The sequence below is a fragment of the Chroicocephalus ridibundus genome, chromosome Z (assembly GCF_963924245.1).
Source record: "Chroicocephalus ridibundus chromosome Z, bChrRid1.1, whole genome shotgun sequence".
NCBI lineage: Eukaryota > Metazoa > Chordata > Aves > Charadriiformes > Laridae > Chroicocephalus > Chroicocephalus ridibundus.
This window is the reverse complement of record NC_086316.1, coordinates 31,146,335-31,159,859: the sequence shown is the minus strand read 5'-3', so window position 1 is coordinate 31,159,859 and position 13,525 is coordinate 31,146,335. Positions and strand designations below refer to the sequence as shown.

General features: G+C 40.2%; 1 protein-coding gene across 6 annotated transcripts in view; it reads left to right on the top strand.

Moving 5' to 3' along the window:
• Window positions 1-13,525, top strand: part of ZNF462 (zinc finger protein 462) — a 93,491-nt gene that overhangs the window by 61,147 nt on the left and 18,819 nt on the right. For all 6 annotated transcript variants that reach the window (XM_063319512.1, XM_063319510.1, XM_063319508.1 and 3 more), the window contains one exon: window positions 12,695-12,959. In XM_063319512.1, coding sequence (XP_063175582.1) covers window positions 12,695-12,959 — 265 coding nt within the window. The remainder of the gene's footprint in view (window positions 1-12,694; window positions 12,960-13,525) is intronic.

Sequence of the window (13,525 nt, the reverse complement as noted above, 5' to 3'; positions counted from 1 at the left end):
TTTGGATTTACGTATGTATTTGCCCTTTACACTGAAATGTGGCTTAACACTTTGGAGAACTTACACAGAAAAAATACAGTGTAAATTGAAATATTACAAACTGCTAGGAGGATTTGGTGAATCCCCTAACAAGATCTGTTCTTTTCCTGATCTGTTTCCATGTTCTTTTACTGTCTTTGTGAGAATCAGAACTTATATTCATGTTAATCTCTGCCCAGAAGGGTTGTATGGATTTATTGATGATACTGTCATCCTGTGGGGCAGTATGTGTCACAGATAAAGGTTTCCAGCGTTGCACTGTGCAGGGTCAGCTCTGTTCCTGTTGACTTGAGTGCAAGGCAATGGAAACCCATAATCTGCATTGTCAAGGTATAACATTAGAAGACCACTGTCTATTTCAATAAGGAAGAGTTGCAGGCAAGGCAGAAACACAAAAATTGTGTGACTGAACACTAGAAAACAGGAATAGGAACAATAGCAGCAGGTGTTACCTGCAAAGTGATCATCAGCTAAGGAGAAAGCAGAGCAACAGATGCTGCTTGTGTAAGCACTGGTGTTATGCGTGTTTGCTTGTATTCAAGGGCTGTGGAGGTGGTAGACTGCCTTCCTCTTATAAACTGGAGAAATCCCTGATTGCAACGTATTGTCATAAAGCCCATAAAGCAGAATGACTCAATAGATTGATAAATGGTTTCATGTTATGACTTCACCCTTAGTAAAAGCTTCTTGGGAGCATGTGAAATACTTGCCCTAAATTGCCCTGGCTAGTACTACTGCTTTTTTTTAAGTAGCTCTTTATTTTGTGAAAATAAGCCCTTTGGCCTAACTGCTTTGTAGAGCAAAGTACTGCTCTTCATTCATATGGCTGGCAGATTTGGAGCCTCATAAATTTGTTTCTATCATGACTGTGTGCAGTAATTCAAAATAATAGTTTTTTAATTTTACCGATTAAGAATATTAAATTGTCAAAATAAAACAGTAAAGTGCAAGTGATAAACTAGATAGATCTGGATGTGACTTCTAAATGTGGCTTCTAATGTCTTCTCAGTCATGCTGCTGTTATACAAGATCATTCCTTTTTAGTGGTAACCAGTTCTTGAAATGTAGAAATGTCCTGGTTTGAGGTAAAACAGAACCAGTTTTCTGTTCAGTAATTTAACTTTTTAGCTAAGCCTCTTCTAACTAACTACCGTCTGAAATTAACAGCATATTGTGCAGGAACTGTTCACTTTCAGAGTGATAAGACCTGTGTTTATAGTTAATGCCAAGGAATGGTATGCAGCGAGGCTCTTGCTTATACTTATTCCTATACGAATCAAGGTCAGCTAATTTTGTTTTTTGCCCCATTGGAGGGCCAAAAGTGGAAAAGCGTAGAGGTGTCGCGCCTGCAGGGAGAAGTGGACAGGACAGGTGACCCAAAACTGACCAATGGGGTATTACCTCCCATCTGCATCGTGCTCATTATAAAAGCTGGGGGACCAAAGGGTCAGCCCTCTTCAGTGGCTGGCCTCTGAGAAGGACTCTATCTGTTCATCTGCCTTTGATCCTGATCCAAGCATTCCTGACTCCAGATACAGAATTCAGCTCCTGTCCATCGCAGAGTGCAGTCTGGGGCCTGCCCAGTGCTTGCTGTTGTTGCGATCATCATCCTGGGAGCTTGATACGATTTTGTATATATTGTGTATATATTTCATTTTTTTTTTATTGTTATTACTTCATTAATTTATTAATATTTTCATTAAAGTAGTTTAGTTTTTTCCTAAACTCATAAATCTCTTTCTCTCTCTCTCTCTCTCCTCTCTTTGGAGAAAGAGGTGGTGGTGGTGGTGGAGCATCTGTCATTCTCATTGGTCAATCTGGCCCAAACCACGACAAGAGAGCAACACGCTTTGTGTGTGCCCTTGAAGCTCAATAGTCATGCTTTTCATTGTTGTGCAAACGAAACGGGATCTGTCATTAATACCAGCACACATCACAAAACACATGCAGGGTCAGAACTAGAGGATTTTTTGAGTTCCCCAGTACATGGTATGTCAACATCTTCATTAAATTTAATTACTTGCAGCAGGAAATGCGTTGAAAACTGCTAAGTGAAACACCCAGTGCCTTGTTCCAGCTTTTTCTGAACTTTAGCCTTTGCCAGTGGAAAAGAACTTTGCCTCATCTAGAGACTGAAATATAAATACATCTGCTTGCTTTGCCAGCGCTAGGCTGGGTACAAAACTGCTTGACTGAGTCCTGTTTCTGGGACTGTTGTTTAAGAACTGTAAATCCCTTCCCATTTCTGTACACTTTTTTGAAGTGGATAATGCATAATCATGATGTGTGTCCTCTGTGCCACTTGACAGATGAAATCCTGAGGGGTGCAGAGAGCCTTTAGCAGATTTGCTAAGGCAGTTCCATGTACTTAACAGAACGAGAGGAGAGCAGTGGGAAGCAAGGAGCCTTTTCCACAGCAGATGCCAATGAGGCAGGATTGTTACAGTGATCCACTCAGCCCTAGAGCCACACTTGTCCCTCTTTCTCCCCCAGTGCCCTTTCAGAAGAGAGGAAAGTTTTCCATATGCTCAGACGTACTACCCCTGACTTACTGTTTTTTTAATCCATACTGTAGTTTGTGGCTAACATGTTGCTCTTGATGAGGGATATTTTTCTAACCTTCCAGTCAGGGCAGAAAGTTCCTAAGACTGTCACTCTTCACCTTTGGTGCTGTTTCTCTCTCATTGTTGCTACTGTGTCTTAGCGTTTTGTGGCTGCTGCTGTTTGGGGAAAACCACAACAGGCAGGAGTCCTCACAGCCCAAAAACCTTGTATTGGAGCAGAATAGTCTTTTCTTTGTGTTTGGGGTTTTTTTTTGGGGGGAGGGGTTTGAACTTGACTTTTTTGAAGTTTGGGACCCTTTTATTTGACTATTGTTTGATTGGGGAGTTAGAGAGATAGTAGTGACTACAGGACAAATTCAGGCAAAGCTTCATTACCTAATTGTTTTAATTGCAAGGTAAGTTGGAAGGACAACATCCATGTTAAGGATGCATAGTGCAGAATGGAACATGCCTCTGCTTTGTAGTTACAGTCAGGCTGCAAAGAGCTGTCTACTAGTTCTGCCTGCTTTTGTGCCCTGTAAGAGTGATGCTACATACATCTCCTCATTATGAAGTATCACATTAACCCTTCTTCCTTGGAGGCTGCTTCCCCCCCACCCCCCCACCCCCACCCCCCCCGGCTGTGTTCCTTCTTTCTCTAACCTAGAGCAATTTTCTGATTTCCCCTCAGACTTTGCCTGTCTCTCTTTCCCAGAGGTTCTGCCAGTGGCCACACTGCCTGCCAGTGCTTGTTAAAACTGTCCGGTACTTGTTGGTGTGTCTTACTTCTTGTGATCAGCGTTGAACTAATTATCAGATGTTGGGTCAGATGGGAACATTTCTCCTCCCTCAGATTGGCAGGGACTGGTGGAACAAGTGCAGGGCTTGTTCACCTCCAAGTTTACTGAACAAACTCCTCACTGTTTCAAGGACCTAGGGCACTGGGGATGACCTTGCTCTCTGCAGCTCTCTTCCACTGCTGTGTAGTTGTTTGGCTTTTGGCCTTTTCCTACAGCGTGTTGAGAACAGTTTTGTGGATAGTGGAACAGAGGGAGATGTTTATTCTGTCATTGGCTGTGCTCAGGGGGGTGTCAACTTGCTGTTCATTGTGCTCTTTTCTGGTCCTGAGCTTTTTGTGCTTGAACTGAATGGGTAAAGGCAAAATTGAGATTCAACAGGATGGAGACAGGAACTCATGCAGCTGGGAGAAGGTTGCTGCCAGTCTTTGTATGGATTTCACCAGCCTGCTGCAGTGGGATTGATGTGATACTGAAAGACTTGCCTAGGGTAGAGAGAAGGCAGAATAGGTTGTTTGGGTGGATCAAGTAATAAATGAAGGAAGAAACATCCTCTGGATTCCTTCCAGGCAGACAGAAATGACCTGATTCCCATGGGGGAAAGAAAGAAGCATATCTAGACTCCTGTTGGGTTTTTTCCTGAGGTTTTTGCTTTTGGCTCTGATTTTTATGTTCAGGATAGGGGACAAAGTAGCAGGTGATGCTCTCTTAGCTGTCATGTACTATTGCTGTCCCTGGAATTTGTGATCACTCTATACAGAGTGAAAAAGATGCTATTGCTGTGAAGGGATATGTGATATGACTTGACCAATGCTCTGCAAGAGAGCATTTCTGCAGGCTATCATGCCCACACGTTAGTAGCATTCTTGTGTGAGCTTACTGGTATTCTCCCTGTCCCCCAAGACTCCAGTTACTTTATATTGATCTAAAACTTGCTGGAGGGATTTGGTGCTTGACAGAGAGGTAAAATTCTTTGTTCATTTTGGCTCTGTTGAAATGGACATATATTATCATCGTAGTTGACAGACCAAAGTTTGACATTTAAGTAGCTGGTTTTATTTCTTCTTTAAGGGACACGGTTACTACATTTGGGTACCGGTGCTTGAAAATACTGCCCAAACTGATCTGAGATCACTCAGAGCTGGTGACAGAGATGAGGCCTTTCTATTGGCAGTAATAATAATAGTGATGTCAAGGTGGATGCTGAAGGTCTCCAGAACAAATTACAAGTTCCTGAGCTCTATGATTAGAATGGATCCTCAATGCCCACATAGCGTCAATGTAATTTTAGGTCCAGTTTTAAAGTAGAATGCAAAATGTAGAATGAGGCACGTGATAAAGCTGGATTTCTTTCCCTTCTTCATTTGAAGCTTAGGGGCAAGCGAGCATTTAGGTGACAGCAGCATATGTGTTTGTGCCTATGTGCTTGTATTAATACAAATACTTCAAAGGCCAGAGCAATAGAGAAGTAAATGTGAAGTACTCCTGAAAAATATCCGATGAATTGCTCTTAAAAATGAGAAGGGAGTCATGGAGCATAATAGCATGAGGATGGTTCGGCTACCAGTGCAAAAAAAATAAAAAATAAAAATTGCTTGTTATATTATTGTCTGAGTGAAGAATCAATCAAAGTAGTAAATCTTTGTAAATTCAGAAAAGAACTTGTTACCAGCAAGTTCTTTTGGCATACTGGTTAAATCAACATCTTGCTAACATTGTTCCCAGGTCTGTTTATGTTCCTCTCTTCTGTAAGTGCACTTCCATTTATGAGGTTTGAGTTTAGCTTAACAGAATAAGGAATAGCTAGAGAACCTTTTATTTGATGCACTTTATGGAAATAGGTAAGTACATGGAGATCTCAGTGTTTGACATGTAGCAGACATCTTGCTTTTGAGTGCCACCCTGTACTTAGACAATGGAATTTATTCCTTGAGTAACAAATTATGAGAATATAGGGTTGAAACATGACCAACAGTTTGAACTATTCAGCCAGTATAGGCCAGTGGCAGCAGATTCTCAGCCTGCAACGTTCTTTAAAAGAAGGCAGTGGATAAACAGAGTTGAAATAACACGAATACCAGAGGAAGGGAAACAAGATGCACTCCCCATACACCATCTCCATGCTATAAGCGAAAACGGCAATGGGCAAAGCAACTGGTGGGGTTAGAAAGCTGTAGTGGCTTGGCACTGATGTTACAAAGGTTGCAAGTGGTCAGAGCAGCTACTGAAAGAGTCTAGTTTATAATGAAGGGGTTGTGTGCAGCCCAAATATGACTAGTAAGTGGCCAAATCTCCTGAAGAACTGAAGGAAAGTTAAATTGAGTTGAAGCCAGGAAAGAAATTTTGTTGTGGGGAGGACATATGAAAAGAAGGGATAACTAGAAATTAAATGTCTGCATGATAAAGTGTTTCCTAAACTAAACTGATCCTTCCAAATCACAGCATTAGCAAAGCAGGCTAATGATTCAGGCAGTGTTCAGGACCATGTTGTGCTTGTCTTGAAAGCTGATGCTAATAGGTTATCCTGGAAGTGTTGGATACTCAAAAACAGGAGGGCAATGGGAAACTCTTGGACTAATCCTTCTTTTCTGATGGAAATTATATGGTATAATTTATTTCATCAATTACGTTGCTGCTACCTAAGTCTTATAAAATTCCTACTGCCCTCCTTTCCATCATCTTATAGAGTATTACAGTCACCCTCTCCTGATCTCAACTGTGAAACTCCCAAGATTCCTCAACAGGCAGCACTATGAGACTCTCTTTATGTAAAGGAATTCAGATGACAAAATTACTATTTTCTTCTTCTTAGGTGAAATTTATGCCCCTTTGAAATGCCTTTGATATAGCACAAGAAGATGCATAGCACGTATCCTGTCTTAGCTCCATTCAGAGATAGGTGTACAGGTAACTCAAAAAGGAATTCAAAGTTATAAAGAAACATGGATATGGTTTCTCACTTCTTTTGAATAAGCAAGATTGCATAGTCCATGTATCTTTCTGGTTGCCCTCTTCTGAGCCTTAAACATATATGCATCTTCTCACAAAAGCTGGTCCAAAATGATCCAAAAAGTGGCCTTTACAGATAATACTGCAACAAATTCCTCCAACAAGGTTTTTGGATTTTGGTGTTTAAATGGAAATTTTATTTCAGGGCTTTATTTTCTTTCCTCTGTGATTACTCTTTTGTCTTCTGGAGTGTGGGAACAATGACACAACATTTGATTCCGTTACATCTCGTTCACAACACCCTAGCAATGTAAAGGTTCTTTAGTAGGAACCAGAATTTGGTTAGAAAAGTAGATTCATATTCTGTTTTTAAACATGCAGTGACTAAAACTTCTTTGTACTGTATGCTTCCCTAAGCTTCATTAATGTTTCGTTGCATCCCTCTGAATCTGTCTCTTCTATCTTCCCTTCCTCTCAGCTTAATTTATTGCCAGAACATTTCACCCTCCCACATATTCTTCCTTCCAGGTCAGTGCTGCATGGCATAAAGTGAACAAATGTGTGTAGTCTTGACAATCTTTGTATGACACCCTGCTTTGCCACCTTCCCACTTTTCAAGCTGTTGCCATTTATGATTATATGCTATCCTACCACTCAGTGAGCTGGTAATTTTGAGTCCCATTGAATTTTAGAAGGGATTATGTTCCTAAATCACATAGGTTCTACTCTTAGCCTTATCTTATGCCTTTTAAAATAATAATAATTATTATTAGTTGAATCATCCATGCCTTTGGCCATACATCTTGTGTTTGTTGGTATTTTTTGGTACAGTATTACATCTTGACTTGGTTTCACAAATATGTTTCTATCCAGAGGAAGCCAGTTGTCTGCTGCGTTTCTTAATTCCTTGGAATTTCTCTGTCATTCTTCAGAGGAATCTCTTTACATGAATGAATTCAGAGAAAATTAAATAGTATTCCAAATATTTTCCTTTTTGACTCTTTAGGACGTTGTCTTACAGATCCATAATGTCCTAGGCCTGTATTGTTACTACATTCCCCTTTTTTTCCCTAAAAATTGGTTTTAGCACTTTTTGTTATTTATTCTCTTTGGGGTTTTTTTAGGAGCCAAACATGCTCTTCCCCAGTTTCATTTCTCATGCAAATGGTAATATCTTTTGACTATGGTTGATGCTTTTGTGTGGATTCATCAGGAAAGTGTGGTGTCTTCCTTTTTATCTCCTGTTGTCTCCTGCTGGTCATTGAGCTATTTAATTATTGGTTGCTTGCTTTCCAGTGTTCTCAAACAGTTGCTTTTCCTGAACAGTGTTACTCCTTCCATCCCTATCCCTCATTGTGCAGACATGCAAATACTTCTATCAGATGTGTCTAGTTCTGTTCACTCTAAAAGGATGACGCAGTGGTTTGATTTCTTTCCTTTAATACGTACTTTTTCCCCTGGTTTCTCAACTGCTGCTCAATGTCTCTTACTTAGACATGTCCAGGTGTTTTCCTGGTCTGTTGTTGTTTGGTTTAGGTGTCTTGTTTTAGTGTGTTTACTGTTGTGTATGTGTTCATCAATGGTTCTGAAAATACCTACAGATAATGAAAACATCATTTAATTTCTGAGTAAATTTATGTATCTGGATCAGAATCCTTAGTTTTGTTTTTTTCTTCTGAAAAGATCCCAAGTTTTTATTCTTTTAGGTATCTGAAACATGTTATATATGGCAGAGGATCCATGAAAACTTGGGTTTTCATTTTGCTTCTGTGGTGGATTTTCATTGTATAATTTTTCCCCAGAGTGCGATCCCAGGGTATGAAGGTGTGTGTCAAACTGCTTTTTCATGATTGCCTTGCATTCCATTGTAGTGGGAACTGTGAATTCTCTTTTGGATGAGGTAGTATCTCTCAGTATTGTTGATAGAATCAATGTGCTAGTCTTTGGGTTTGTACTCTGGATAAAGTTTTCCAGGTGGCAACGTTACTTATCAGGCATTTAAGTGATTTAGGCACACTGGAAATGGTGTCTTTCTTCACCCCTTGCAGATAAACTATGAGGCTTACTTATGTATTATTACCAGCACACAGTAGTAATTTAGATATGGTTGTGTAGATGGGGCACCATGTGGACAGTCATTTCTGCTGCTTTCCTTTCAACTAGTAATTTCCACATTTGGATATGAGAATGTTGTTGCACACTGAGGGTAGGTTCTGTGATCTTTCAGATCCACAGGTGCTGGCAGGGATTACACTACTTGTTAACCTTGTTATTTTTCCTTTACAGGTAGTCTGTAGGTAGATGCAATACGTGAAATTGCAAAATTGGGATTTGCAGCATCACTGCTGTTCTTCCATTTTTGACTACACCAACTACTGTTAATTTTTGCCTCTTGGCATGACTGTAGGTGTCCTTCCTTTTATGTCAGATCATCTCATGCTGTTACCTTGCTTGTGGAGTTGCATGGTGAAGTCCTTCCACTCCTTTTGGGTAAAATTACTTTTTAAAAGCGAATCTCAGTGTTATTGGTGTGGGTTTTTTTTTATTTGTTTGATTGTTTTAAATCAGTCAGGGCTAAGTACTTTGTGTTCTTTCCCTGCATTGCATATATGAACATCCTTTATTTTCTTGTGCTGCCTTGAAGCTGTTCAGAGAAAAAATTGCTGTTTTTTTTCCTTAACATGGAATTGGTACTTCCTGGTATTTCATTTTTCTTCATTTTCTTCCCCTTCATGTTTTCTTTTTGTCTTTGTGTTTTCCGTTACTTAATACAAAATTCTCTGTCTCTTCCCTTTGCTTATTTTAATGTCTTTCGTCTGCTTTATGACTTTGATGTAGGCTTCTAAGGCCATTTTACCTTTTTCAGACAGGGATGGCTAGACCCTCTTCCTGCTCCAGGCCAAGGCTGTTAACACTTTCCTGGAGTGCTCCCAATCCTTTGTACTTGAGGTGCAGGAAAAAGATTGAGGTGGAACTTACATTGTGTACAGCCATGACTCAATTGTTGGTCAGTTCTGAGGGAAAAGCTCTGCTCTCTTCCTCCTTCATTCTTCAGTGTTATATCCAGGCATCCTGTTGTTGCAGCAACACCGCCAAAAGGTATCCAGGAGTTTGGTGCACAGCAGCTCGAGGCTTGTGTAAATGCTAAAGCTCTTAAAATATGTGGTTAACGTTTTATGTCAGCCCAGCACTGAAGTACATGCAGGCTGCTCTTCCAGCAGAAATAGAGGAGGTGCCCATGTAGAAGTACTCTGCCAGTTTAAGGCAGTGCTGTTGCTCCTTGGCTGTGGATTTGCCTCCACAGTCCTTCTTTCAGGTACTGCTTTTAAAAAATAAATCAAAAAATCCAAAACCTCAACTCCATAATCTGTTTCTTATTTGCTGGCAGTTCATTCTCTGCTGTGTGCTAAAACACGTGTTTGGAAGCAAACGTGAGTCAGTTGCTATCTTTCCACTGCCTTCACTGGTTTTGGAGTGGGCATGAAAAAGGAAAACCTCCCATGCCTTTAGTCGGCTTTGGATTCTCTCCGAAGTGTTCCTGCTGGAGCTGGGTTGCACCTGCATGCTAGGATAGCTGTCTGGCAAGCTGATTCTCAGAAACCAACAGAAGCCCTATACACATGTGTTAATCCTGGGTGTTTTTCTTCAGGAAGTGCTAAATCTTGCACTCCAGAAGGACTGCAAAATAATGAAAGGATTTGGCAAGGGAAAAGGGGAAGAATACGCAGGCAGAACTAGAGACCATTGCTACCATTGTTAAAGTGTAAGACTCCGTATAAGCTCTTCAGAAAGCTTTTTTTTTTCCTTTTTTCCGTAAATACTATAGCTATCTTAATTGTAACAGAGCAATATATTAAAAAATGTAAGGTGGTCAGCACGAATCATGATTGAAAGAAAGAATTCGAATATTAAAGGTAGAATTTGCTTTTTGGCTATTGCTGATAACAAGGAAAGCTACTTTGTATACTTCTTTTCTGTGGTAATAGACATGTAGCTATCTACTTCTGCAGTTTTCACATACCGGATTCCAGTTTTCCATACCGGATTCCAGTATCTGATTGAAAGCTGGAATAATAGACAGCAGATGATAGAGGAAGTAAAAACTTCTGAAGTATAGTAGATCTTCCAAACAACAGCAAAACTTCTTGTTCTGAAAATATATATATTTTTTTTAAACCTGTAACTTTCTTAGCAGTGGATCTCACTGAAGCCTTGGCTAGGAGCTTTGATGCTGTGATGGAAATTTTTGATCCATTCTTCCTGAGGAAGGGAACAGTAAGCTACAAGCTAGACTTTAATCAGTACTCTACAAGTAATTTGACCAGTACACGTATAAAAAGAACTGTTTCCAGTACTAGGAACTTTTTTTAGGTTGTCATATCCTTGTCAGAAATTCTGTCTTAACTGTTTTGAACTTTTAGAAGCATTGAACCCAGTAGCCCGGACACCAGGCTGCAGATACGCAAGTCAGCAAATCTGCTCTGAACCGTGCATCCTTTTGGACCTCAAGGTCCTGTTCCAAAAGCAGGCAAGTGCACAGTTGCTGCCTTTGAGGGAGAAGAGAGTTCTGCAGAGATCTGCAGCTCCTCAAGCCTGTCCTGTGCCAAAGTAAAGGAAGTGGGCAGCCTGTTTCAAACACAAGGAAAAGAAAGCCTTGCGATCTTAATGGATGGAGCTCACTGTAACTCTTCATGGTGAGGAACCTGCTGTAGAAGTGGTCAAAACAAGACATGAAAAATGCTGCATTGTAATCCAGCCTCAATTCATGAGGCTTGGATAGGAAAACCAAAAAGGTTTCATTCATTTTACCAGAATCTTTCGTGTCTCTGCCTTTGCCTTTGCTGTACACCTGGTGATGAAGCCAGGAAGCCTGGAGACACTTATCTCCTGCTTGTGTTTTTTTTTGCATATTTGGCTTTTTTGGTTGTTGTTAGTTTGTTTTTCATTTCTTGGTCATGTATAACACCTTTCTGTGGTAGTGAGAAAAGAAAGCAAGCATTTTACTCTTTTGAAGACAGGTGGAGAAGGCCCCACACTGAGTGCTGTATAGGCCTGTTTGCCTTTTGTTTCTCTGTACTAATTGGTTAGAATGGATGGTTTTAAGTTCCCACAAGTACGACTGCTAGAGAATTCCTACATATCCAGCCTCAGGGACTTAAGCTTTGGAAAATGAAGTACCCATCAAAGCAGGAGGTGGCTGGTACAGTTTGTATTCTAACTTCCCCCCCTTCTCCCCCCATTGCCTTTTTTCCCCTTCTTCCAGAAAGCTTAAGAAAAGAGCCTTTTGTCGTCTTTCCTGAAAAGTTACACTGAAATTCATCTGTGCTTTATTCATCTGCTTTCATTTGTGCCATTCATGGGCAGCTGTGGGTTATACAGGACAAAGCAGATGAATTCCTAACCTTCACATTCAAACAGTGTGTTGGGAAATGTTCAACACCACAATCCCCCCTCCTTTTTTTGGGGGGTCCAACGAAAGTATTGTAGTTTTCAGTTTCAGTACTGAGACATCTCTGGCCTCTGTTTCTCCATGTGCCATTAAAATGGTGTGACAGAGTTTTGCTGGGCTGTAGAAGGGATGCGTCTATACAGATATATCTGTATAAAGAGATCTCTTTCTCATATAGCAAAACCTAGCAGCTTCTAAGAAAATGTGATTTAGAAGTTGCATTACTGGAATTTATGTTTAAATATCTTTTTTTTTTCCAATGATGATTTCATTTCAAGCAACATCAACTAGGAGAACGTGAATTTACCTTTGTGAAGACTGCTTCAAATGTCGTGTCAAAATTGTATAATTTTGCTAAAGTTAACTTTTGATGTGGGTTTCTTAAATAATTCTATGAATGAGTAGGGAAGAGTATAAGAGTATCCATTTATTTTTCCTTTCTTTTTTTTTTCCTCTTTCCTTTTAGATAGGCTATTTATATGTATCCTGTGCCAGATCTTCATCTGGTGTAAACTGGCATAAGACATCTGAGAGGATCTGGTCGGATATATGCACAAAACATGTAAACACTTGGCAGTATGATTAATGTGCTTCACCTTCACAAATAAAAACTGTTTTAAAACCAGACTTCTTTTCAGACTGCTTTTAATTTAAAACTGTCACTTCTTCCCTCCCCACATCAGATATAAAAAGCATAATTTATACTGATCACCTTTTAAATTGTAGTGTGCACGTTACATTAGATTAATAAGTGCTATACCTCTTTTTCCTAATCCCTTCAAAAAGCTGTCACCAGATTTCATAACCAACATCTTGATCAAACTCTTCTAAAAGCCAATAGGTGCTGGAGCGGGCCTTAAAACTTTTTATATTTGTTGATCCACCTGGAATAACAACTTCCCTCTGTTTCTGTACAGACTCTTCATACTCTGAGCCTCCTGATGTTCAGCAGCAGTTGAACCACTACCAGTCTGCAGCTTTGGCCAGGAACAACAACAACATCAGCCCAATCCCACTTTCTGGGAGTGCTGCAGGAGTGGAAAAAATGGAAGCCATCCTTAACTGTGAATTTTGTGAATTCTCCTCGGGTTACATACAGAGCATTCGCCGTCATTACCGTGACAAGCACGGAGGGAAAAAACTCTTCAAGTGCAAAGATTGTTCCTTTTATACAGGCTTTAAGTAAGTACTGTGCAAAACAGATAAACTGAACTCATAAGGGGTTTTTTAGCACTTGAAAAGACTTCTGAGGTCTTTGAGAGCTGGCTGTAGCTAACAGAAACATGGCCACTGCTGACCAGGGAGAGGAACATAGGAAATGCCATGCCAGATCACAGCAGCATCCATGTAATCCATTTTCCTCTCTCCTACAACAGCCGGTACCATCTGCTGCAGACGAAAGCACAATAAGTCCTTGCACTAGGTTTTACTTGCTGGAGGAAATGATACAGGTAGTACTTTTTCCTCAGCCTAGGCAATTAGAGGGCTCCTGTGTGAGAATTTTCTGCACAAAAATAAGGTCATTCCATGCTGCAACCAGCATAAATAAAGCATGGGACAATCAAGTGTCCTAGGGAGGCAGGAGAATTTATATCATCATTCTGAAGAAACCTCTCTCATGTAATTTTATTTCTTCCACCATCTTTCTAGCTGAAATGCAAAGCATTCTCTAGCATACCTGATAGCATACAGAGACATTTCAGAAAATGCCCAATTAGATGTCCAGACTTTAAAAACTTGGTGCTGTG